The sequence below is a fragment of the Acanthochromis polyacanthus genome, chromosome 9 (genome assembly GCF_021347895.1).
Source record: "Acanthochromis polyacanthus isolate Apoly-LR-REF ecotype Palm Island chromosome 9, KAUST_Apoly_ChrSc, whole genome shotgun sequence".
In the NCBI taxonomy this organism is placed as follows: Eukaryota; Metazoa; Chordata; class Actinopteri; family Pomacentridae; genus Acanthochromis; species Acanthochromis polyacanthus.
In genome coordinates this window covers 15498218-15525628 of record NC_067121.1, presented here as the reverse complement: position 1 = coordinate 15525628, position 27411 = coordinate 15498218, and the positions used below count along the sequence as shown (strand labels likewise).

Sequence of the window (27411 nt, the reverse complement as noted above, 5' to 3'; positions counted from 1 at the left end):
AAACAACATTTTTTGAGAATAAAAATTAAAAGAAAAATGAGCGGCAACAATTGTTGTCAGTGTGATTAAACAGGTTTTAAGGTTGAAATTAGTCCAGTGAATTTGCACAAGTCCAAATATTAAGATTAGGACTCTAAAACAGGCTATTATTTATTGTAACGACAAAAGTACCTGACTAAATTAGATGATTAAGACATTATATGGTTAAGACAATATATCAAATACAAGTTTGCCTGACAAAACTAAATATTAATATTGCAAGAGCTTTTTATTTATTCTGTTTGGAAAACTCATAACATACATCATTTTTTTATATTGGAAAGCACTTTGGTGAGGGGGCTGCACAGTGATGTAGTGGTTAGCACTTTTGCCTTGCAGCAAGAAGATCCCCGGTTCAAATCCCGGGGTGGGCCTGGGATTTTTCTGAATGGAGTTTGCATGTTCTCCCTGTGCATGCGTGCGTTTTCTCCGGGTACTCCGGCTTCCTCCCACAGTCCAAAAATATGCTGAGGTTAATTGATTACTCTAAATTGCCCGTAGGTGTGAATGTGGGTATGATTGTTTGTATGTGTGACCCTGCGACAGACTGGCGACCCAGGGTGTCCCCTGCCTTCGCCCGAGTCAGCTGGGATAGCGGTGTATAGAGAATGGATGGATGGATGGACGGATTTTGGCTATGCATGTGTTATCTTAAACATGCTACACAAATAAGGATGGCTTGACTTAATATCACTCCAGGCTTTGACAGGTTGAGATGTGGGTGAAATGTGTTTTCTGTTTTCTTATAGATATTGCATGCCGGATCTTTAAATAAAACGTGATTAGTAACTGAATATGCTAAACTGAAGTAGAAGTACATAGTAGGAACAGTATAAATAGTCCAGTAGAAGCAGATGTACGACATGACAGAACCTGTAGACACCCGTGTGAGGTGAGCTGGATGTAATACCTCGACTCTCCACTATGGGGCGCACAAACCCCACAGATCACCTGAAGTAACAAATTAGAGCAATTAAACTTTTCCCTCCATTAAGTTCTCCTACTGAGCGCAGTTTAAGTGTCGCCTTCTCTCGTCCTGTCTTGTTTTTTCCTCTTTCCTCTCCTCTGTTTTATCTCCTGCTGGCTAAAAGGTTACATCTGTGAGGTCGGTGAAGAGAAACAGTCCGTTTATTTCCCACCTCGTCGGGGTGTGTTGGTGTCGGTGTGTGTGGAGAAATGTAGGAAGTAACTGACTCTCCGACCTGGACGACTAGGACACGTTCCTCTTCAATTTCTGTAAGAAGCTGTGATTTATAAGAGTAATAACGACGCCGAAGTATTTGGGAAATCACTTTCTCGTTATTTAAAACTCGACATGAGCACTTTCTTGGCTCACCTTTTTTGGGAGTTCAGGTGAACTTTTTCTTTCCAAGTTGTGTGATTGGAGTTCGTTAAGGCTTCCGGAGCTGCGGAAATTTTCCCTTTCTGTTCGCTGTCAGCGATATTTCAGCTTTTAAAGATGAAATGAAGAGTTTTTCTCGACAGGTGAGACTTCTTTTGACATTTTGTTCCAGTTTTAAACGTGTTACTGTTTGTCATTGATCCCCTGGATGAATGTATATGTGGGAAAACGGATTGTAGTAATGTAGAGGAAATGTGCATTATCGGTGATACAGTGGCATGGTATTTACATGTTGCCGCTGAAGGTTGAGGTGAAGCAAGGAAAGAAGTTTAAACACAAGAAAAAGTGCATTTTCTTGTAACTTTAACATAATTTCTAGTCTCTTTTTTTTTCAAACTGCCATTGGGTGTGATTTTTTGTGTTTGCAGTGGATGCCTGCAGAGAGTTATGCTGAAGTTTGTCTCTGAGCATCAGGATGAGCACCACAGATGGAGCAGGGGTCTCTGAACAGGATGGAGAGGTCCATGTTGTGCAGATCTACCCCAGGCTGTCCCAGGACACCGCTACCTACTGTCCCGTACAGGTCAGCGCTGGGGACACGGCGAGTGCGGTCATCCACAACGCCGTGGTCACTCTGGGCCTGGACTCTAGCCTGACGTACTGCTTGCTAGAGGCAAGGGAGAGTGGTGGAGAGGAGAGGCTGCTGGAGGCTGGGGACTGCCCCTTAGACCGAGTCCTGCTGTGGCCCCCAGAGACACAGAAGTGGCACCCTCCGAGCCACGGGTACTACTTCATTCTGCAGGAGCAGCCGGCCAACAGTGGAGGAAAGCGAGTAGAAACCATCAAAGAGGACTATGATGACCTCTGCAACCTCCCCACTGTGACCGAGGAGAGTGTTCTGGAAGCTTTACGTCAACGCTTCTACAAACACAAGATCTACACCTATGCCAGCAACATCCTCATAGCCATCAATCCCAATAAGTTCCTACCCGTTTACTATAATCCAAAGTATATCAAGATGTACGAGAACCAGCCACTGGGCAAACTAAGCCCTCATATATTTGCCATAGCAGATGTGGCCTACCGTGCTATGCTGAACAGGCAAATTAACCAGTGCATTGTGATTTCTGGAGAGAGTGGCTCAGGAAAGACTGAAAGCAGCAGTTATCTCATTCACTGCCTGACTGGACTCAGCCAGAAGACATACTCCAGCGGGCTGGAACGGACCATCCTCGGGGCCGGTCCGGTGATAGAGGTAGGTCACTGTGACATGAACCAAGGCCCCTTGCTGAAACAGCTGACATCAAATTGTGGTGCAGCGGTCCACAGTGTGACCCCTAAGGAGACCTCAAAGGGTTTCGTTGCTTGAGGTGCAGAGTATCTCAGATTATCAGTGTTTTGATTTAGAAACACTGAAAAATGCCATTTACAGTTGTCTAAACCTCAAAGTGATGCTTTTAGACATCAAATTTTGTGAAAGTCCATACCACAAATATATTTCCATTTGCAGCAAATTCTTCAGTCACAAAAAGCCAAAATCAGTGAATGTTGAGCATACTTTCTTGAAAAACATACTTTAGCAGATTTTTTTTAATATTTCACTCTTCACACCCCAAGTAATGCTGCTGTTTGCATCTTAGTTGACACAGTCAATCCTGGATTGATTTAAAGAATGATTATCTAAATGACTGAGGAAAACTGATCATTTGCTTCTGCTGCCGTCTGATCAGGGTGGGGTCTGTGAAGTCAGGATGTCGATGTGAGTTTGCTGGTCACCGAATTGATGTGCGTAATTTTTTGTCTTTGTTTTTGTTTTGTGCCAGATGCACTTACAAAGAGCCCATCGTAGTTCCACATTAGACCTGCTAATCATTTCTTTTCAGAACCAGAGGGCTGTAACCATTTCGTTTTCCTTGTACTTTCTGCAATAAAAATGTAGTATAATTGAAAGCAGCCACTAGAAGCTGTGTAAGCTAATCCAAGAAAGTTGTTTTGTTGATCAGGTATTTGTGAGCAAACCTGTGTTGACAAGGCTGCAATTTTATGATCTGAAATACATCTAAAACATGGTGTTTACGCACTTGGTTTTGTGGCATTTCTCTTACATTGGGTTATAGATGAAGCCCAGACATTTCCTCAAATCAAAAAGCACCAGATTGCAAAACAAAAATCTGCTGGCTGGAGATGCCACTTTTTTTAACATGTAACTACAGTGTCACTGGTGTCCCCGTTGTTTCTACCACTCCAGTGCTGCGCTGCAGTTGCTGTCAGTGAGTAACAGGACGCCACATTTCCTCTTGCTTTCTGTTTCAGTCATGTGTTGCACAGTTGCACAATATGTTAAATGATTACTGACGTGAAACTAGGCAAATTGCTTTTAAAGGGAAATAACGTCTTGTTAGGAAAGCATCCAAGTTTGTGTTTTATGGGGGAGGGGGAAGCTGATTTCAATGTTAAGGCCTGAGAACAAATCAAGACATTTAAAGCAGGGTATTAGTGGGTTTCACTTCATTTACAATGCGGTATTGAGAAACAATGTAAGTTAAAGTTACCATATCAACAGTTTCATCTACTGCCTGTTGCGCTTTGCTTTGGACCATTTACATCTGTTCCAAAATGTGTAGTAGGTGTGGGGATTTAAACTAAATTCTTCTTCAGATCTCTGCACATGTACATGGTTTATCTTTCTATCAACACTGCAGCTAACATTTTACATAAAGAATCTTAGTACACTGTGTGTGTGTGTGTGTGTGTGTGTGTGTGTGTGTGTGTGTGTGTGACCAGTCACAAACACAATCCCAAGGAGCTAGCCTTTTATTAGGCAGTGACTAAATATGTATACGTCTTGTCTCTGAACAAGTCCAGCAAGTTTCTCCTTGTAATTAGCAACAGCTTAAGCATTTTTCCTGTGAACTGATCTGGCATTTGGTTGTTTTGTTCTCTGCTCCCAATAGGCTTTTAAGGAAGCACAGATTTAGCTTGAGGAAAGAGCATGGCTTGTTGACCCTGTGTGATTAATTTATTGTTTCACTGAGAAAATGGGAGAAAACTGACTGAAGCGTGAGATCTCACACTACAAAAACAGCTGCCCTCAATTTAACCAGAGAATGCAGTGCACAAGTGTTTACACCAATAAAAAATGTTTTTCTGCTGCTTTGGGTATTTAGGGTTCTCTAATCTTGTTTTAGACAGTCTAGGATGTCACACCTTGTGACTTGCTCCTTTTAATCTAAAATCAAAACACTGTAACTCCTTTTTCCCCTTCATGTGTAAGTATATGTTTTCTCACCTGTCATCAGGATGGAGTAACTACATACGATTTTGATCTTACTGGTGCTAGAAAACGCCCAATTTCTCATTTGAAATGTTTTTGTACTGAAGATAATATTGTATTTTGTTCACAGCTTGCTTGTAAGATGAGGAAAATATCTGCAGTCAGATGCCAGCACGTGATAGCACCTTGCTCTCATTCAAAGTGCTGTTTGCATGACTGACTTGGTGGTTGGTGTTCGAGGTTTGTGTTGAGTCTCGGTGATAAGGAAGCTGAGTGCTAAGCTCCACGAGGGGAATGTGCAGGGCGTTGTCTCTGAGGGAACACCAAAGAGAGAGGAGAAACAGGAACGTGTCAGAACAGGCTCAGCCAGATTTGCTTGCAAACCTGCACAGCTCTCAACTCTTACTGTCTAAAACCGCTTTTCACAGAGGGACCATTCCCCCCCACCCCTCTTCATTCTGCTGCGTTTAATTCAGGGAACATGGATTTTTAGAGGTTTACATTTTAGGGGACATTTCAGTCCCATGTTTAATATTTGAAAGCATTTTCAATACCATTTTCTCCTTATTTGGTGTGATTTTTATCAGTCTTCAGTGTCCCACAATGTCTGTGGCACCGACCGCATCAGTTGGACAGGTAGTAAATCTCAGGGGCAACAAGCCAGTTGAGAAGTTGATAGCATGTTTCATTCATATTTTTTTGTGAATTATAGGGACGTTATTAAACTCAGTTACCCCTAAAATGTATTTAATTATTAAAGGAGAAACATTACTGTATGGTTGACCTGGTTAAAAAAAATTAGGTCATTTTCCTACCCGTGGCAGCAAGAGTCACAAGCTGTTTTGCAGACAAATTGGGGAACTACCAAATGAAATGAATGAAAGAGCACCTGCAGGATGTAAATATATTATGTCAGGCATAAAAAAAACTATCTATCTATCTATCTATCTATCTATCTATCTATCTATCTATCTATCTATCTATCTATCTATCATTTTGTCAGAAAGTGAAAATGACCATTAAAATTATGTCCTCAAATTACTACTTTAGTCTGAAATCAGGCAAGAACCCGAATACTTCACATTTATAATCAATTAAAATAGAAAAAGCTGCATTTTGGCACTCTTGTCAGCTCAGTATGTAAACTCAGCTAACTGCATATTTGTTTTGCATTCTGGTATTTACCACACTGTAACACTTCACAAGTGGTCTGCTGTCTTCCTGCATACAGTCATTTCTGTGTCCTTAAAGGAGAAAGCGAAAGTTCTTAGTGTAGAATCTGAGGTTCTGACCTTCGTAACATCCAGTCCTTACACTGGGACATGCCAAACACCTGCTTCTCTTTCTACTCTTATGCACTGTTGTCTTCACATACCTTTCATTTTTGTGCTGCTGCATCCACGTTCTTTGTGTGAATTTGATTGATTTTGCATGTTTGGCCAACCCCCCCCCCCCCCCCCCCCCCCCACACACACACACACACACACACACACACACACACACACACACTGTATTTAGAGAGGTGCACTGGATAGGAGCATTCCAGCGATTTTGAGCTGGTCCTGCTGTGTGTGTGATCAGTGCAGTCTGCAGGTCTAGCTCCCTGCTGTCTTGCTCTGGCCTGTTAGAACACAGCCCTGGTGCTGGAATGAAGTACAACAATACTTGCAGAAGCCAACATAGAATCAGTTTAGATTTTCTTTTTTTGGGGGGAAAGTTAAAGCTTAGAAAAGTGGAAGCTGATCAGAAGCAGCTAATAAGTCCTTATGATCCTGTCATTTAGCCCAGTGACTTAGTGTAGTGAAGTCTGTTGTGTTATTGATGACAAACCTTAATAAGAGGTCATATAACTGAGGGATCAATTGTTCAGTTTTCTCTTTGGCTGCAAATAACAGTGATCTTTATCAGTTATTATAGTATTTTGTTTTTCAATTTATAGTTTAGACTACAACATGATGACCCAAATTGTCTTGAAGTTGTTTACTTTGAACAGTATATGCCAGTTTTAGTTCCTTTTCAAGAGCTGATTAAATTATTGTCTACCCAATAATAATACGTGGCAACAGTAGTAGTTTTCTTGCTTTGCTGGCCCTACTTTAACAATAAATTTTTTATTTAGTTATGATAGACTACAAAGAACATGTGCACAGAATATCCTACCCACTAAAAATGTAATTGTGCTTCTGCTTATTCAGAAGCCTCACTGGGCAAATGAACAAACTAGACAAGCCCTCAGTAGATGGCAGAACCACACCCATGCATGATACTCTGTATCAATTTTGATCATCCTACATATATCCCTTCCTATACAAATGATGCAGTATGCAAGAAATATGCTAAGTGACCCCTGTGACCTTGACCTTGATCTGCTGAACTCTTAACTCCACAACTGAGCAGTTTCAGCAAGTTTGATTATCCTGACTTCAGCACATGCAGAGATATCTGAACGGACATACGTACTTACCCAGCCAGCTAGCCAGATACCGAAGCGAATGCAGTAACCCCGCTGACGTACACGTCAGGCGTGGTTAAATACTTCTTTAGACCTCAGTAGTTAAGGTGAAACTGTGATATTGATTTTGTGGTTGAATTGTAACTTGTTGTTAGTGACGATTCACAGGCAAAAAGTGTCAGTAGATGCAGAAAAAAATGCACAAGACATAAAAAAGTATATCATTTTGCTAATGCTAATGTTAATTCTATTCCCTTAATGGATTGTGTATTTGTTTCTTACAGCATTTAGATACTGCCCACTATCACTGCACTACTATTGGTGTTGTTCTTCATTCTTGAAACAGGCTGTGTAATACAACATAACCAAATTAATTCAGCACCAGCGTGATCTTTCTCAAGTACATACAACTGCTAATGGAAACAGCTGCCATCCAGAAAACAAAATAATTTATTTTGTAGCCCCCCTGTGCAGTCAGCATTTACAGTGTTATGGGTGAGTGCCATGTCTGTTGGAAACATGTCTACAAATTTCTCTGTTTATTTTAGTGGAAGTTTATGTTTTCAACAGGCCTTTGGCAACGCCAAGACTACAGAGAATAACAACTCCAGTCGCTTTGGGAAGTTTATCCAGCTCAACTACCTGGAAAGTGGTGTCATCAGAGGGTGAGCCATCATGTTATATTTTTCTCACTGTAATTGCTAAGTGAATTTCAAGGCTTCTGTTGCAGTGTTGCATGTTTATCTAAGTTCATTTGCTTTGTACACTAGTTCATTTTCTTCCAGTGTCATAATTGAGCGATGTTGACAACTACACTGAAGCTTCACAGGTGTAACATTCTCTTCCTCTTGCATGTCTTTTGCAGGGCAGTTATTGAGAAGTACCTACTTGAAAAGAGCCGCCTGGTGTCTAGAGAGAAGAGTGGGAGGTATAATTATGACTCAAATAGATGGCATTTCAAATCAGCACACTTCTTATTTATATTTTAATTCATAATCTGGGCATGAAATGAATTTTCTGATACCAGCCTAACTAGCAACTTCACCAGATTGTACCTGAACCCTGACCTCTAAGGCCAGCCATAAAATGCAGACCACATTCTAAGCACTCGGGCCAAATAAACCAGTGCAGTGAAATGTTCAGTCAGTAACAGAACTGAAGTGAAATTTACATTAGCCCTAATTGATTATCATTTCCGTGTGACCTCTGACCCCTAGGAACTACCATGTGTTCTACTACCTGCTGATGGGTGCGTCCAAAGATGAAAAGGAGGAGCTTCATCTGTTTAGGCCGCAGGATTATCTCTACCTCAACCAGGTACCTTTGATCTTCACATTTTACAGTCACAGTGATAGAGGAAGAGGAGAACAAGCATCAGGCACGATGTGTCATTTGATATGTACAGTGCCTATCATAAGTATTCACCCCCTTTGATGTTTTACCCTTTTATTGCTTTCATAAAGCAATCATGGTCAATAAAATTTAGCTTTTTTAACAAAAAAAATATTGGAAAAAACTCTTTAATGTCAAAGTGAAAACAGATTTCTATAAAGTAATGTAAATGAAAGAAAATTATATAAATGAAAATAATTGTTTGCATAATTATTCACCCCCTTCAAGTCAGTATTTAGTAGATGCACCTTTGGCTGCAATCACAGCAGTGAGTCTGTATGGATAGGTCTCAATCAGTCTTGCACATCTGCCTACTGCAATTTTGCTCCATTCTTCTTTGCAAAACTGCTCAAGCTCTGTCAGGTTGCGTGGGTATTGGGCATGAACAGCCCTTTTCAAGTCCAGCCACAAATTCTCTATAGGATTGAGGTCTGGGCTTTGACTCGGCCACTCCAGAACATTTACCTGGTTGTTTTTTCACCATTCATGTGTAATTTTTGCAGTATGTTTTGGATCATTGTCTTGCTGGAAAATAAATCTTCTCCCAAGACGTAGTTCTCTTGCAGACTGAAAAAGATTGTCCCCCAGGATTTCAGTGTATTTTGCAGCATTCATTCTGCCCTCTATCTTTACAAGCCTTCCAGGTCCAGTTGCTGAGAAACATCCCCACAGCATGATGCTGCCACCACCATGCTACCCAGTGGGGATGGTGTGTTTTTGGTGATGTGCAGTGTTTGGTTTCCGCCAAACATGACGTCTTGTCTGATGGCCAAAAAGCTCAATTTTGGTCTCATCAGACCAAAGAATCTTCTTCCACTTGACCATGGAGTCTTCCACGTGCTTTTCAGCAAACTCTAGTCGAGATCTAATATGACTTTTCTTCAACAGTGGCTTTCTCATTGCCACTCTCCCATAAAGCTTTGACCGGTGAAGAACCCGGGCAGCAGTTGCTACATGTACAGTCTCTCCCATCTCAGCAGCTGAAGCTTGTATCTCCTTCAGAGTAGTTGTAGGGGTCTTGGCTGCTTCTCTCACTAGTCTCCTACTTGCACGGTCACTTAGTTTACGAGGGCGGCCTGATCTAGGCAGATTCACACAAGTGCCATATTCCTTCCATTTCTTAATAATTGATTTCACTGAACTCCGGGGGATGTTCAGTGCCTTGGAAATTTTTTTGTAACCATCCCCTGAATTGTACTGCTCAATAACCCTTTCCCTGAGTTGCTTAGAGTGTTCTTCTGTCTTCATGGTGTAATGGTAGCCAGGAATACTGATCAACCACTCTCTGGACCCTTCAGACACAGGTGTTTTACAACTCAATCACTTGAAACACACCCACACCACTCAGGTGATCTTCATTTCACTAATTGTGAGACTATTGGCAACAATTTGATGGACCTCTATTGAATTACACCATTAAATTAAAAAGGGGGTGAATAATTATGCAAACAATTATTTTTATTTATATAATTTTCTTTCATTAACATTACTTTATAGAAATCTGTTTTCACTTTGACATTAAAGAGTTTTTTCCAATAAATTTTTTGTTAAAAAAGCTAAATTTTATTGACCATGATTGATTTATGAAAGCAATAAAAGGGTAAAATATCAAAGGAGGTGAATACTTATGATAGGCACTGTATAAAGATATCTGTGAATTTTTAGGTTGATATATCAAAACCTCTGGCAATAACATTTTTTCCAAATTGTCCATTGACCCGCTTCAGCAGGTTTCTTCAGGCATTGAAATTTAAGATATGCTTGAAACACAACATGTCAGGAACTATTTAGGATCAAGACCTGAGATTTCTACTGGTATTTGTCATCATGTGAGTTCAGTTTTATTCATATAGCAGCAATTCACAACATTTGTGTTCTCAGCACATAACATAGTAACTTGAAGTCCTTACAAATTTTGAACAGAAAAATCAAAAATTCAAAGTTGTGAGTTGAAATATGAAAAAAGTCCCATCTTTTAAAAAACATTGATGATGCAGAAGTCAAAATAAAAAAAATATACCCATATTAAAAATCTATTTTCTTTGTTATACTTGAGAAATATCTATTTGAAACTCCAGAACTCTGCTCTGTTTGGATCAGGCTATCAAGAAATATTTTAGTTTTTTTGGTACAGCTTATTGAACCTGCTCCATCAGTTATAAATGTTCAGGGGAAATTGAGATGAAGTGTTTTAAATTAAAAAATATTGCATATGTTTTTTTTAATCTTATCGTGACATGCAGTTGCATGTGGTTCAGAAAATATCACTAGCTGACTTCTGATTTGTCATGTTCTTTGTAAATCTGTGCTCAAAGATGACACTTCATGAGGGATTCACTTTCTTTTCTAATTTCAACTCCCACATGATCAGAGATTATTTGATCTACTTGTCCAATATTGCAACATATATTGTCCAATATAATGGTTCCTGAGATATTGTTGTTTAAACAAGCCCTGTACTTTGTGTGTACAAAAAAACATGTCAAAAGTGTATCAACATTTTTTTGTTTTGTTTTTTTTTAATTATAGAGCTAAAATTCCAAACAAAAGTTTCAGGTAAATCAGAGCTGGTCGAGCAGAAGACCCTAGATGATATGAGGTGGAATGACCAATACAGACATTTGTATATTTCTGGTGATGCAGTAACTGAGCTGCTATCCTAAGGAGTTCCTGATCTTCAACATCGGTAGCTCAGTTGAAACAGCACTACAAGTGCCTACACAACCTGAGGAACATTAAATCATCAAGTGAAGTTGTAAAGCGCATTATAAATGATGAAAGTGCTTTCAGAACTGCATTGTGTTGCATTCATCTGACTGTAACTAAATTTGGGATTTATGTCTGAATCAAAACTCTGGATGGAAAAGTGATGGGTTGGAAACTGCTTCACCTCGTCTTGTTTCTACAGTATTAGGCGTGGACAATTTAGAAGGAGAGTGTAGTCTGCATTCATGCATACACCTCCTTGGCTGGTCCTAATGTTCATCCCCTCCCTCCACATCTTCTCTGTCTGTTCTACAGGGAGATGTTCATTTAGATGATGACGAGGACCTTGGGCAGCAGTACAAGAGGCTCCATCAAGCAATGGAGATGGTTGGCTTTCTGTCATCCACTAAGAAACAGTATGTATTTTTACAATAATGAGCAACATAACTGAAATGCTACAGGCTTAAGTAGAACTAGCCACTGTAGCTATGTAAGGCAAGGCAAGGCAAGGCAGCTGTATTTGTGTAGCATATTTCACAGGGGCAACTCAGTGTGCTTTACATGAAAACATTAAAAACATTGGAAACATTCAGACAAGCATAAAAAAACACAATTAAAATGACAAATATAATACAACATAGAAAATAATAGGAAAATTAGAAATATATTAAAAATAAAATTACAATTTGCATTTAAAACAATTTTAAATAAGTTATAGTAGGAAAGCAGTGGCAAGCAGAAAAGTCTTGAGCTGTGATTTAAAAGAAGTGACAGTTGGAGTGGACCTACAACTTTCAGGGAGTTTTTTCCAGATATGTGGAGCATAATACATAAACGCTGCTTCACCATGTAGTTGGAGGTCAGATCAACAGGATAAATGAGTGAACCGCTGTGATATAAGCCTCCGAAACACTTTCTGTCTGTAAGATATGTGCCTGATGGAAATAACCAGGATTTAGGGAAATAATGTTTTGAAATAATAATTAATTTTCTTTCTTGCCAGCAACATTTCATACTGGCTTTCAGACAGTGTTTGCAATGTTTCTAATGACAATTTCAGTAGCTGTATGTGCTTACCAACAGTGCAAGTACAGTAGGCTGGTGTATAATTTAGCTGAACACTTTTGAAGGGTTTCTGTTTTCTGTAGTGGTGTCAGTAACAGGTCAGAGCTTGTCAAGTCAAACAGGAGAAAAATGCAACAACTATGACAGCCTCAGGACACAGCACATGCTTTAAAGCACCAGCAGTATAGTTACCTCTTCATGTTGGTTCGGCTGATTAGGAACGACAAAGCAATGTATAGTTGTAAACGCAACAGAATTCTTTTTAAAAATTGATAATGGGCTTCAAAGATTACTTAGCAGACAGTCCAACTGGAATCCATTGGAGAATTGTCATGTAGTACAGTGCGTAAAAATAAAAGCACTTTTCCTTACCTTTTCAGCTCAATTGCTCTTGAACTGCATGCACTGCTTGATTTTATGCTTCGTTTCCTAATGTAGAAAATGACACATCAGTGTTGAAATGGACTGATGTGTTTCCACAGAGCAGATATTAGACAAATATTGAAGCTAATTAAAGATATAAGTAGTATAATATCTAAAGTAACTAGGCTTCCCATTTTATCTTATTTTTAGTAACATTTGGGGACACTTGGAAAAATGTTTTACATGTTTATTCCAGGTTGTTGTTTTTCTTTTCTTTTCTTTTTGCAAAATATGTTATCAAAGAGATTTAAAGAACTCTAACTGAGCTTTTGTTTATTTCTTTTTTTTCTTTCTTTTTTTGATTTATGGCATTATGGTCTCGATATACTGCGTGTTTGTGAGTTCTCTCTTCTTCTACCCATGGTTGTGCTGTATCCATAGAGGTACTGGACTTCACATTTATCTTTAAAAGAAAGCCAAAATAATAAAAAAAAATTACTGAAACTCCTTGGGATATGGTGCAACTACAGTTCTACTAAAAACACATAGCAAATAAGAATTCAGAGAATTCAGACACAAGATCAACTGAATGTGTTAAAACACATTTTGCTTAGCTTTGGTAAGGTTACTCAGATCAACATTTAGCTGTCAGATGTGATCATTTAACCTTAAAATTACTGTGTGCGTGTGTTTCTACCATGCAGCATATTTTCCATCCTCTCTGCTGTCCTGCTCTTGGGGAATGTGACCTTCACACTGTCAGAGGACACTCAAGTCCTGGAGGCTGGACCTGCTGAAGTCTTGTCTACACTTTCAGACCTGTTGAAGGTTTGTTCAGTAACAACTGATTATGTATGCTAATTTTTCAATATTAGCATACAGTGCTGTACACTGCTAGATTTGTTATGTTCACTCGAATAATCCAGTTGATTTCTAGTGTTGTGCTAGTTCAGCAAAACCTGGTAGCTGGAATGAAATCACAGACATTTAAAAGATGTTTTACTAAACTGTGTCATCTCTATTATTTAAAAAGAAACATGTTAACATGTGTACCTGTCTGTCTAATGCAGCAGTTTGTGGTGTTTTTGGGTCATTTTTATTTTTAACAGAAATGAAGATTTGTCCTAACAGTTTGATATTTCCTGTTTATTTCTAGGTGAAAAATGAACTACTGGTGACGGCTTTGACCAAGAGGAGAGTAGTGACTGCCAACTCCACTGTAGTTTCACAGTACACACTACAAGAGGTACACACTTTAAATTTAGTATTACAGATTTAAAAAAAAGAAAAAAGTTGCTAAGTGCCCACAGGTGTTACCTGTATTCAATTTTTACTTTAATTTGATAATTTAATTTGTTGTCCCTATGTGTTCTGTGAAAGCAAAGCCTGCAGTTTAGCCAAAAGTTCCTGAATTTTGTTGGTGACTGTTGATTGCAGTTGAGTGCATGGCTTCTCAGTTCCATCAAAGAGTGCTGATTTTTTTATGTTCTGTTAATTCCAGGATTTAGTTTTAACATTTTAAAATAAGACATGTAGAATAGAGAGATTCTGACAACATATTTAAATCAAGTCCAGATTTTGGTTATTTGTGAGATTTTTTCCCCCACTTTGCTCAGTCTGAGTTACATATTTTACCTGCTTTGTTTGTTTGTTGTGCTTTCAGGCTACTGCAATGCGGGACTCCATGGCCAAATCTTTATATGGTGCTCTGTTTGACTGGATCATCCTTCACATCAACCACGCACTACTCAACAGACGAGACATGGAGGAGTCCATCTCTGTAAGTTCTGTGATTTAGTTAGCGTATGCAATACTATAGGCAAAAACTGCAAAAATGACTGCACAGGAGTCTGCAATAACGTTCAAAAAAAGGTCTTGTTCTTAAATTTTCTTATGTTGTCAACTTTTGAAGCGCTGAAAATTGAATTTTTCGAAATGCCTCTGTACATCAAGTCACGTTACTGTTGTATTATTTGGCAGCAATGTGCAGCCTAATGTAGCGTATAGATTATCGTGTTATATTTCCAAAGTGCTGTCTTTGAATTGTCAGAGATTTGCTGTTTTGTTTTCAGTGTTTGTCCATTGGTGTCTTGGATATGTTTGGGTTTGAGAACCTCCAGACAAACAGTTTTGAGCAGCTATGCATCAACTACAGCCATGAAACACTGCAGTATTACATCAACCAGAACATCTTCAAGCTTGAGCAAGTACGTGCATTTATGCATTTGTGTAGATAAAATTCATTAATTTTTTTTTCAAAGTATATGTTAAACCCTGACACAGCTGGCACAAAATACCCTGGACACTCACCTGGAAAAAATTCATATCCACTGAAATTATGTTTACAACATTAGACACAAATATTCGGTGGTATTGTATATCATAAAGTCAGTTCTTGATTTATTTTTTTTTCTGTTATTTTATTTTTTCATAATTTTTAGATCCAGTTGAAATTTAAGGGTCTTAACTTTGCAGACATTATGAATGCTTAAAGCACTGTTTGGTTGTTTTCAAAACATGGCTGTATCCATGCCAAGCTGATTTATTCTTGCTGCATTGTAAATTAAATTAATCTATTTGTTATTAACATAAACTACAGAATGATTACGTCTCTGAGGGCATCAGCTGGCAAAACATCGACTTCACTGACAACCTCAGTTGCATTCAGCTGATCAACAGCGAGTCAGTTGGACTTTTTGACCTGCTGGATCAGGAATGCAGGTAGGTGAACTGTACTTATAGGCTGGATGGTGTTTCTAGTATTTTTCTAGGCAAATGTTTGTTGGTAGTTTTGTTCCATTTTGCTATTAAAATAACACTTGGATTCTAGCTTTGCCGTGTTTCAGTGTATTAGCAGATGAGCATAATTTCTGCTTCTATTGACTTTGTTACCTGTTTTAATTAGATCAGTCTAGAGTTCCTGTATTGAAGAGTTGCGACATGACGGGTCCAAAAAAATTTGGTCACGTGATCTATGGGTACCATTTTGTTTCCAATTCATGAACGCCGGGTTTTCCTGTTGACGTTGTTTACACCGCAGAGAGTAATTCTAGGTCTTCCAATGCTTCCTAAATGACTGAAAAATGACGGGCTGTTGTGCCTTTGGGTGCGCAAATCGATCAGAGAAGGGATTCTACATGTTCAGATTTCCCAGTAATCGTGAAAGAAGGAAACTATGGGAAAATAAAGTCTGGAGAGTGGGATGGAAACCAACTTCATCATCGTTTTTGTGCCAGGTTAGTCCCATGTATGTACTTTCATGTTATGAGATGAACATGAGAGAGATGAAAATAGATAAAAGAGAGAGGGGAAAAGATATATATATATATATATATATATACAGTGCCTTGTGAAAGTTTTCGGCCCCTTTGAACTTTTCAACCTTTCACCACATTTCAGGCTTCAAACATAAATATATAAAATTCTAATTTTTTGTCAAGAACCAACAACAAGTGGGACACGATCGTGAAGTCGAATGAAATTTATTGGATATTTTATACTTTTTTAACAAATAAAAACCTGAAAAGTGGGGCATGCAGTATTATTCGGCCCCCTTGCATTAAAGCTCGTGTCCGGAGTTTCCGTTTGTTTTCAATTTATGTATCATTGTTTAACAAAGCTTAAATGTGTTAGTCTAGTTCGATACTATAATATAATGTTAGTATGACGCGATATGAAAATGTATTCCTGAGCTCCGCCTTCCTCTCATAGACCCCCATGTTATTCCAAAAAGCGCTGGTCGCTGCCGACCAATCAAGTTCGAGCTTCCGCTTTGTCATGCTGTCAATCAACGGTTACGCGCACAGCAAGTAAGCCCATGCAGAGGTGGGCGAGCTACGCACTATGCAACCGCGAGCACATTTGTTTTGCTTGTGGAGGAGCTGAGAGAGCATCAGGGATCAGCAACTTCCAGAAAAGTTACCAATCCCACGGCTTGTCAGGCCAAGAGACTGCAGGACGTTTTTTGGCTCGGGGTGCTCGCGTCGCTCCCCGACCACGGCCTCCATAGCCCGCCTGACGGCTTCGTTTAGATGCCCGACCTCTGGAGGAAGATGTTGGGGCGTCTGGGACATACTCTTCGTCAGAGGAGTCATGCAATTCTGAACTCTAGATAGAAATAAATAAACAATGTAACACACGCGTAAATGCACTAAGTTTGATAAACAACGTCATCAAGAGGGATTCACGAGTGTAATCACATATTGAAACTTTACTCGTTCGTCCTAGCAGATTCATGTTATTTTGGTATTAGGACCAGTTAGACTCAATACAGAATTCTAACGTAATTCCTTTATTATTTTCTAAATGTACTAAATGTAGAGGAGTGGAAAACAGCAAAACAGGCAAGATGCTGCAGCACTCCGGGCACTCCTGTCAGGTACTGCGCGCGTGCACAAATAAAGGGGCGAAATCAGAGGGAGGGTGGGACCAACAGTGTTTTGGGAGACGCTGCGATTCAAACTCCGGACACGAGCTTTAATACTTTGTAGCGCCACCTTTTGCTGCAATTACAGCTGCAAGTCGCTTGGGGTATGTCTCTATCAGTTTTGCACATCGAGAGACTGAAATTCTTGCCCATTCTTCCTTGCAAAACAGCTCGAGCTCAGTGAGGTTGGATGGAGAGCGTTTGTGAACAGCAGTCTTCAGCTCTGCCCACAGATTCTCGATTGGATTCAGGTCTGGACTTTGACTTGGCCTTTCTAACACCTGGATACGTTTATTTGTGAACCATTCCATTGTAGATTTGGCTTTATGTTTTGGATCATTGTCCTGTTGGAAGATAAATCTCCGTCCCAGTCTCAGGTCTTTTGCAGACTCCAACAGGTTTTCTTCCAGAATGGTCCTGTATTTGGCTCCATTCATCTTCCCATCAATTTTAACCATCTTCCCTGCCCTTGCTGAAGAAAACCGGGCCCAAACCATGAGGCTGCCACCACCATGTTTGACAGTGGGGATGGTGTGTTCAGAGTGATGAGCTGTGTTGCTTTTACGCCAAACATATCATTACCTCAGCCAGGAGGTTATGTAATCACCGGAGTTTGTTTGTCTGTCTGTCCGTCTGTGTCCGTGTGTGTGTGTGTGTGTGTGTGTCTGTGTGTCTGTGTGTCTGTTAACAGCATAACTCAAAAAGTCATGGACGGATTTTCACCAAATTTTTACAGGATGTCCGGAAGAGCAAGAGTAACAATCGATTAGATTTTGGAGGTGATCCGGATCACCGTCTGGATCCAGGATTTTTTTGAAGGTCGAAGGACAATTGCGAGGGATGGCCGCCAGGCCATCTCTCAATTGTACAGACAGAGGTCGCCGGATCGATCCCAGGCGACGGCCAAATTCCGCGCGGCCGGTTCGGCCTGCCCGAGCGAGTCGGGACCGACGGAACGAAGCGGCGGCGACGCGTATGGTACCGTCACACGCGCGCGCAACGCTACCGTTATGTGCGTGCGTCAAAACACTGTGCTGTTACACTGTGCATGCATGTTATGCTTTGTGCACAAACTGGTAAAACTAAATTAAATCCGTCCATTACGTTTAGGGTTATGCTGTTGACAGACAGACAGCCAAACAAACTCCGATTGGTCATCTGTACAATTGAGCGATGGCCTGGCGGAGGTCTGCACTCTCCGAGTGCTTTTCTAGTTTTGCATTGTGGCCAAAAAGTTCCATTTTGGTTTCATCTGACCAGAGCACCTTCTTCCACATGTTTGGTGTGTCTCCCAGGTGGCTTGTTGCAAACTTCAAACGAGAGTTTTTATGGATATCTTTGACAAATGGCTTTCTTCTTGCCACTCTTCCATAAAGACCAGATTTGTGCAGTGTAGGACTGATTGTTGTCCTATGGACAGACTCTCCCACCTCAGCTGTAGATCTCTGCAGTTCATCCAGAGTGATCATGGGCCTCTTGGCTGCATCTCTGATCAGTCTTGTCCTTGTTCGAGGTTAAAGTTTAGAGGGACGGCCGGGTCTTGGTAGATTTGCAGTGGTCTGATACTCCTTCCATTTCAATATGATTGCTTGCACAGTGCTCCTTGAGATGTTTAAAGCTTGGGGAATCTTTTTGTATCCAAATGCGGCTTTAAACTTCTCCACAACAGTATCTGGGACCTGCCTGGTGTGTTCCTTGGTCTTCATGATGCTCTCTTCACTTTAAACAGAACCCTGAGACTATCACAGAGCAGGTGCATTTATACAGTGACTTGATTACACACAGGTATATTCTATTTATCATCATCAGTCATTTAGGACAACACTGGATCATTCAGAGATCCTCACTGAACTTCTGGAGTGAGTTTGCTGCACTGAAAGTAAAGGGGCCGAATAATATTGCACGCCCCACTTTTCAGTTTTTTATTTGTTAAAAAAGTATAAAATATCCAATAAATTTCATTCCACTTCACGATTGTGTCCCAATTGTTGTTGATTCTTGACAAAAAATTTAAATATTATATCTTTATGTTTGAAGCCTGAAATGTGGCAAAAGGTTGAAAAGTTCAAGGGGGCCGAAACTTTCACAAGGCACTGTGTACATATATATATATATATATATATATATATATATATATATATACACACACACACGTGGACAAAATTGTTGGTACCCCTCAGTTAAAGAAGGAAAAACCCACAATTCTCACTGAAATCACTTGAAACTCACAAAAGTAACAATAAATAAAAATTTATTGAAAATTAAATCATCAAAATCAGCCATCACTTTTGAATTGTTGATTAACATAATTATTTAAAAAAACAAACTAATGAAATAGGGCTGGACAAAAATGATGGTACCCATAACTTAATATTTTGTTGCACAACCTTTTGAGGCAATCACTGCAATTAAACGATTTCTGTATTTGTCAATGAGCGTTCTGCAGCTGTCAACAGGTATTTTGGCCCACTCCTCATGAGCAAACAGCTCCAGTTGTCTCAGGTTTGATGGGTGTCTTCTCCAAATGGCATGTTTCAGCTCCTTCCACATATGTTCAATGGGATTCAGATCTGGGCTCATAGAAGGCCACTTTAGAATAGTCCAACGCTTTTCTCTCAGCCATTCTTGGGTGTTTTTGGCTGTGTGTTTTGGATCGTTGTCCTGTTGGAAGACCCATGACCTGCGACTGAGACCAAGCTTTCTGACACTAGGCAGCACATTTCTCTCCAGAATGCCTTGATAGTCTTCAGATTTCATCGTACCTTGCACACTTTCAAGACACCCTGTGCCAGATGCAGCAAAGCAGCCCCAAAACATTACTGAGCCTCCTCCATGTTTCACCGTAGGGACAGTGTTCTTTTCTTCGTATGCTTGGTTTTTGAGTCTATGAACATAGAGTTGATGTGCCTTACCAAAAAGCTCCAGTTTGGTCTCATCTGTCCAAAGGACATTCTCCCAGAAGCTTTGTGGCTTGTCAACATGCATTTTTGCAAATTCCAGTCTCGCTTTTTTATGAGTTTTTTTCAGCAGTGGTGTCCTCCTTGGTCGTCTCCCATGAAGTCCACTTTGGCTCAAACAACGACGAATGGTGCGATCTGACACTGATGTACCTTGGCCTTGGAGTTCACCTTTAATTTCTTTGGAGGTTGCTCTGGGCTCTTTGGATACAATTCGAACGATCCATCTCTTCAATTTGTCATCAATTTTCCTCTTGCGGCCACGTCCAGGGAGGTTGGCTACTGTCCCGTGGGTCTTGAACTTCTGAGTAATATGAGCCACTGTTGTCACAGGAACTTCAAGCTGTTTAGAGATGGTCTTATAGCCTTTACCTTTAAGATGTTTGTCTATCATTTTTTTTCGGATGTCCTGGGACAATTCTCTCCTTCGCTTTCTGTTGTCCATGTTCAGTGTGGTACACACCTTTTCACCAAACAGCAGGGTGACTACTTGTCTCCCTTTAAATAGGCAGACTGACTGATTATGAGTTTGGAAACACCTGTGATGTCAATTAAATGACACACCTGAGTTAATCATGTCACTCTGGTCAAATAGTTTTCAATCTTTTATAGAGGTACCATCATTTTTGTCCAGGCCTGTTTCATTAGTTTGTTTTTTTAAATAATTATGTTAATCAACAATTCAAAAGTAATGGCTGTTTTTGATTATTTAATTTTCAATAAATTTTTATTTATTGTTACTTTTGTGAGTTTCAAGTGATTTCAGTGAGAATTGTGGGTTTTTCCTTCTTTAACTGAGGGGTACCAACAATTTTGTCCACGTGTGTATAGAGAGAGAGAGAGAGAGAGAGAAATGTAAGATGAGACGATGGAGAGAACCTATATAAGATGAGATGATGAATAAAAGAGATGAGAGATGATATGAACACTCGATGAGAGGGATGAAGAGCGATAGTTAAAGAGAGAGAAGGTAAAAAGAAAGAATAATGAAGGAGATGGGGGCACCAAAAGACTATACCAGAATGCCGAAGCAAATTATTTTGCATTGCTCAAATAAGTCTACATAAGTGTCCCTTCCCCCTTTCTGTTTCTCCTGTCTTCATACACAAATCTGTCCTCTAAATTGTAAAAAAAAAAATCATTATTATTGATAAGCAATCATCCTTTTTTAATTTTGAACGATGACTAGAAAGCTTAGAATGTAAAAATCCAAATAAAACACATAGCACTAAGCGAGTACACACACAGTCACGGGTGCATTAGTGTGTGGCACAGTGAATGGAAACAAAATGGCGTCAAATCCCCAGTTGTCGCAACTCTTCAATACAGGAACTCTGGATCAGTCATACTTTCTGTCCCAGATTTCGAATGTGGAATCTGACAGTCTGTTCTGTCTGTGTATCTTCAGCCTCCCTCAGGCCACAGATGAAAACCTTATGGACAAGTTAAAGCAGCAATTTCAGGACAATCCACTCTTTGTACCCTCTCAGAATACAGAGCCAACTTTTGTCATTCAACACTTTGCTGGGAGAGTTAAATATCACGTCAAGGTGAGGTATAAAGCTCACACGGCAAACAGCTCTATTCCAAACTTTTTCCTCCCACACTTGAAATAAGATAAATTTATTTTCCGTCTTCCAACTTGACCCCTGTAACAATGTTGGCCCGCAGTAGCCTTGTACGATAGGCCAGTGTGGGAAAAACCTAGAAAATCTATAACCAAGTAAATGATTAATTCATTTCCCGATGAACACTCTGAAAGTCCATAGACGTTTATTGTTGTGAATATATTTAAATACATGTGAATATAAGTTGTGAATATTAAGAACTGTAGCTACTGCCGTGTAGTGCAACACGAACATATTTGCTATATTAATCAGGACTTTTCATTAGGATTTCAGAAAGAAAAACACAGAGCACATGCGTCCTGAAGTCGTATCACTGCTCAGGAGCAGTGGGCGCTCATTCCTACATCACTTGGTTGCATCCAGCCCAGAAGCTCTGTTTAGATGGGGCGTCCTCCGAGCGACCATACGCATCCTCACAGTGTTCAAGAGCATGGCACGCCAGCGGGCAGAATTGAGTGAGTTGCTTTGGTTGATTATTAAGCTACATTTTTAAATAAACTCTGTTTGTAAATCCTAAAACCATTTTTTTTAAATGGAGGTGTTTCTTTGCAGAACAAGATGGTCTCTGCTTATCAGGAATTGCTTTTTTGTTTGTTTTTTGTTTTCTTTTGCAGATTTTTCTTTGAATGGCTCTTTCAGCCTTTGTTCCACCAAACTACTTTCTTCACTTTACATATTAGAAATGTTGTGATTATTATATATAACTGACTTGCTGTTCTGAAACTACAGTAGCTGAAAGACGAAGCTCCCGCAAATCTCTCAAAGACATGAGACAGTGTAGCAGTCCTATGGGCAGGCTATCCAGGTAAATACTACACCCAGGTGTATTTATAATAAATGCTTGGAACCAGTCAGTTGCTTGTAATTGCATGGCATATAAAATCCTACTAATCTGCGCAATACTGTAAATTAAAAAGGAAATGTTTCTCTTTGCTGATGAAATGAATGCATCTTTTATATTACAGCAAAAGCGAGCCTCTGGATTTCTCCTTTGATCGCTCTGATGAACATCCTATTGATATATTTGAGGACATCTTTGTCTCTTATGAAAAGAGAAAGTAAGTGGTCTCTGTGGCTTTTGTTTAAACACGCTGAATTTTATGAATTTTATGTTACGCAGCTTTTCACTTTCTGCTTTCAGAGCTTAGTGTATTTATGGCTACATTCAGACTGCAGGGCTTAATGCTCAATTCCGATTTTTTTGTGAAATCCGATTTTTTTGCAAGTTCGTTCACATTTCCAATTAAATGCAACTTGTATGTGATCTCCTGTGTGAACCTCACATGACCCAAAAGTGTCCCGCATGTGCAGAAGAGGACACAAGAAGGACACGTAGAGAGTGTGTTCAGTGTTTACGGAAGTAAACATGGATGCTAACAGTAGAGCATGTCTGGCCATTTTAAAGTTGTTGTCCAGCCGGAGCCGGCATATTTATAACTTAATCGCTTTAAGGAGAAGGTCAAGAAGGAAGAGAGCCAGAATTTTGTGGGGCAGTGGCAGCAACGTCTGTCCAGAGAACTGTGTGGGTGCGGAGTCGCAGCCAGGAGTGGTGGGATAGTAATGTGAGAGGCTTCACAGATGCGGACTTCATTCAGAATTTTCGAACGACAAGGGCAACCTTTACGTACATATGTGAGCGCCTCTTTTTAACACACTCACGGCAAGACACACGTCTTCGGCAGTCCGAAGACATGTTTTTCTTGAACGCAGAATACTGACGTTTGTCGTGTACCAATGACGTATAGGTCGGATAAATGTGACCTGGCCGTTCAGACTGAAGTCGCATGGCAAAAGATCCGATACCTATCGGAATTAGGATCACATATCCAAGTGGCCTGGGTCGCATTTGAAAAAATCGGATCTGTGTCGTTCAGACTGTCATGAAAAGATCAGATGCAGGTCGCATAGGGGCAAAAAAATCAGATTTGGGTCACTTTAGCCTGCAGTGTGAACGTAGCCTATGATGTCTCATTTTGTCTGTGTTGTCTGCAGAAAAAGTAGAGGCGGACGACAGAAGCAGCTAATTCCAAAGGTAAGGCATAACTAAAGCTTGAGGTGTTGATGAGGCTCAATGCTTTTCATGTCATTTCAAAAGAAGAGTAGATATACACTACCATTCAAAAGTTTAGTGTCACCCAGGAAAGTTCATGTTTTCCATGAAAACTCACACTTTTATTCATGTGCTAACATAATTGCACAAAGGTTTTGTAATCATCAATTAGCCTTTCAACACGATTATCTAGCACAATGCACCATTAGAACACAGGAGTGATGGTCGCTGTACGCCTGTGTAGATGTTCCAGTAAAAATCAGCTGTTTCCAGCTAGAATAGTCAATTACCACATTAGCAATGTCTAGACTGTATTTCTGGTTCGTCTATGTTATCTTCATTGAAAAAAATTCAAAAATAAGAAAGGACATATCTAAGTGACCCCAAACCATTGAACGGCGGTGTACATCTGGATTTAATCTTTCTATCATACACATCCAGAAACTACTTGTGTTGAGAGTCAGGAAACTGATGGTCTTCTGAATGTTTTATTAAACAGAACCTCATGAATTTGCAATCGCTCCAACACATCGTTGGTGTTACGGCACATGACCGAACCAGCAAATCCATCTTCCACCCTCACCGGACATCAAAGCTCCCAACAGTTAATGCTCAGTTTCAGGTTTGTCTTCTGTGTAATTTTGCTACATGTTATTTGTTCTTTTTCATAATACGTAACTTCAAATGTAGTAAGAAGGTAAGATTGAATTTTAGTGCTGTCCTAAAATAAAATATCTACTAAGTAACCAAAGTGATGGTTACTTTTATGATAATTGTTGTTGCTGTTAAAATTAATAGTTATTTTAAAGATACCAGGTAATATATGCATTTTTACAAATACTTTTGCTGATAATTGTGATAGAACCAGTAGTTTTAATTATTGAGAGTACTTCAAATTTCTGCTGAAAGCTGATGTAGTTCATAATTCTTGTAGGTCTCACAGTTGTGTATCCAGAGGTTTAATGTGTTTGGCGGGAGATTAGCTTTCTAATTCGCTTGTCGTATGTCTCCAGTCCACCCATGACAATCAAAATAGCCTTCAAAAGGGACTCAACTAATCTATTTGTAAATTAAAAATAATAATGCATATTTTAATCACTGAAAATCAAATACACTCTCCATATATCTCACAGGCGTCACTCAGAAATCTGATGAAGACAATTGAAAAAGCTGAGCCTTTCTTCATTTTCTGTGTTCGAGCCAATGCTGAAAAGGTAATATCTACAAATGTGTTGCATCATTCTGGGGAATTTAACCCTAAATATTTGACTGAAAGACATTGTTTATCTTTCTGGAATTTTTTTGTTTGTTTTTACAGAAAGAACTGCAGTTTGACGATGAACTAGTGCTCAACCAAATCAAGTATACAGGCATACTGCAGATGATTCACATTCAAAAGTTTGGCTACAGTGCTAAATACACATTCAAGGTAGGCACTCCCTTTAGATTGATGTTGAATATTATATCTACTTGCATACAGATAAGCAACGTCGCTGCATAGTCAAAGGATCTACCATGAGAAGGACAATTATCTCATACCTGTACATGTCATTGAGAACAGAGTTTCTTTGCACTTTCTGAACATTATGTTGTTTTCCTATTTATGGCAGGAATTTGTCAAGAAGTTTAGGATGTTGCTTCCAAAAGGAACCACTGCAACTCCAGAGCACATAACTGAACTGTTCGAGAGGATGGAGTTGGATAAGAGCACCTACCAAATAGGAAAAACCAAGGTAAATCAACAAATCAATATCAAATCATGTACCTATATTCCTGTTAGTCTTTGGATTACCCTGTCAACCAGATGATGTACAGAAATTTTGTGAACATCAAAGTGCCTCTTTCATTAAATGTTTATATTTTCTCCCACAAGAGAATATCATCATTAATCAAGGAGTAATATTATAAGATATAATAACATGTAGCAGTCTTTCATTTATAAAGTAATGAAATCACATAAAAGTCACAAAAGCAGTAATAAAAAAATACTGTACAAATGTGTTTTCATTCCACATCATGCATTGCATGCTGTACTCAGGTTTTCCTCAAGGAAAAGGAACGACAGCTGCTTCAAGATACTCTTAACAAAGAAGTAATGCGTCACATCATCATCCTGCAGCGCTGGTTCCGCGCCTGTCTGATACGGTCGCACTTTCTGGAAAAAAGAGACGCCTCTATGATCATACAGGTACAGTTTATTTGCTATGGTAACTAGTAGACAAAAAAAGCTCCTCCCACACATTTCCAAAGATATTGTGGATGATATGACAGCAGCCTATCCACACCTTAAATAGCAATTCACTTTTCAAATGTGGAAAAGGCCATGGACTGTGAATTTACACGCCTTCTCACAGAGTGAAAGCTATATAAAACAACCTGCCACTTCTCTCATGGCAGCATCAGATTAAGGGTAATTTGTTGGATACTTGTTCCTCGTGCTCCCTGAATTCCTAATGCCCTTCATGTGCAGTTAAACTTTGCCCTTCTTATTAGTCTAGCTAAAATAAGAAATGCTCCCAAAGTCCAAGAACAAGAAAAGAGCATAACAACAGAATTAAGCTAAGTGAACATTTCTGTTTCTTTAGAGGTGCTGGCGTGAGTTTTATGTTAAACAAAACCGAGCTGCTACAGTGATCCAGACAGCGTGGAGGAGTTCTCTGAAGAAGTCAAAGCACCCGGATGAGGAGGATGAAGACAAGTCCAAAGCCCGGCCTGGACGAGACAGGTACACATTGTACTGTAGCTGCAGTGTTTCAGCTGTAGGACCACCAGTTCTTGCAGCTATACATATATATATGCAATTTTACTAGAGTTTGGAAAAACACCCCTGCATGATTATAAAGTAGAAAAGAACACCATACTTGTATTTTTTCAGGCTTCAAGACACACCATCTAAACCTTTAAAGAGTAAATACTACGTCCAGTTTGTTTGCGTAACTTGACAGGTGTCTAGAGCAGGGATTTTCAAAGTGGGCGGGGTTCCAGGGGTGTCGCGAAATTTTCCCCCTCTCGTGCTGATCAGAGCTGCAAGGCTTCTATTCATTGTGTAGGCGCTGGACCCCGAGCCGATTGTGTAACTATACCGTCAGCCGCTACAAAAACGCATCAATTTAGCGCAGCACGGCGGGCCAGCAGGTGGAGTGAAACGAGTGTTCCCCTCCCTGCGTGCACTTTTGTTACAACCAATCACAAACTATCTGACTGTAGCGTTAAACCATAGACCGCGAAATGAGAATGAAAATGGATAAGTTTCTTGTAAGAAAAAATGCGACCCTCGATCCGAAAGGGACAGGGACCCCAGAGGCTGTGGCAGATGAGACAAGACCAGCAAAACTGCAAAAAATAAGAACTTATAGCAACAGCTACCTCAAGTATGGATCTAGCTGGAGGGGAGATGCTGCGTTCCCCGAGCCAGCCTTTGCCTGGAGAAGTTGGCAAATGCAGCGCTGATGCCAAGTAAATTATTACGGCACCTGGAAACAAAGCACCCTGAACACAAGAACAAAAACATTGAACATTTTCAAAGACTAAAAACTCAGAATGAAAGACAGACTGAACGGATGCGATCATCTGTGTGTGTGTCCGAAAAAGCACAAGAAGCTAGTTTTCTTGTGGCTGGGCTGGTTGCCAAGTCCAAAAAAACCACACACCATTGCAGAATCACTAATACTACCAGCATGCAAGATAATGGTTGAAAAAACGTTTGGACCGGATGCT

The 27411-nt window shown here is 39.8% G+C and overlaps 1 protein-coding gene across 1 annotated transcript in view; it reads left to right on the top strand.

The window, feature by feature from the left end:
* Positions 1–1057: 1057 nt before the first annotated feature.
* LOC110967931 (unconventional myosin-IXb-like) overlaps positions 1058–27411 on the top strand; it is a 54556-nt gene continuing 28202 nt past the window's right edge. Inside the window, exons 1-22 of the mRNA XM_051953615.1 lie at positions 1058–1524; positions 1810–2636; positions 7678–7772; positions 7973–8035; positions 8325–8424; positions 11521–11621; positions 13338–13461; positions 13790–13879; positions 14297–14413; positions 14706–14840; positions 15233–15354; positions 21425–21566; positions 21910–22099; positions 22374–22449; positions 22610–22702; positions 23637–23676; positions 24194–24316; positions 24828–24908; positions 25013–25123; positions 25305–25427; positions 25733–25882; positions 26280–26419. Coding sequence (XP_051809575.1) covers positions 1857–2636; positions 7678–7772; positions 7973–8035; positions 8325–8424; positions 11521–11621; positions 13338–13461; positions 13790–13879; positions 14297–14413; positions 14706–14840; positions 15233–15354; positions 21425–21566; positions 21910–22099; positions 22374–22449; positions 22610–22702; positions 23637–23676; positions 24194–24316; positions 24828–24908; positions 25013–25123; positions 25305–25427; positions 25733–25882; positions 26280–26419 — 2996 coding nt within the window. The 5' untranslated portion in view covers positions 1058–1524; positions 1810–1856. The remainder of the gene's footprint in view (positions 1525–1809; positions 2637–7677; positions 7773–7972; positions 8036–8324; positions 8425–11520; positions 11622–13337; positions 13462–13789; positions 13880–14296; positions 14414–14705; positions 14841–15232; positions 15355–21424; positions 21567–21909; positions 22100–22373; positions 22450–22609; positions 22703–23636; positions 23677–24193; positions 24317–24827; positions 24909–25012; positions 25124–25304; positions 25428–25732; positions 25883–26279; positions 26420–27411) is intronic.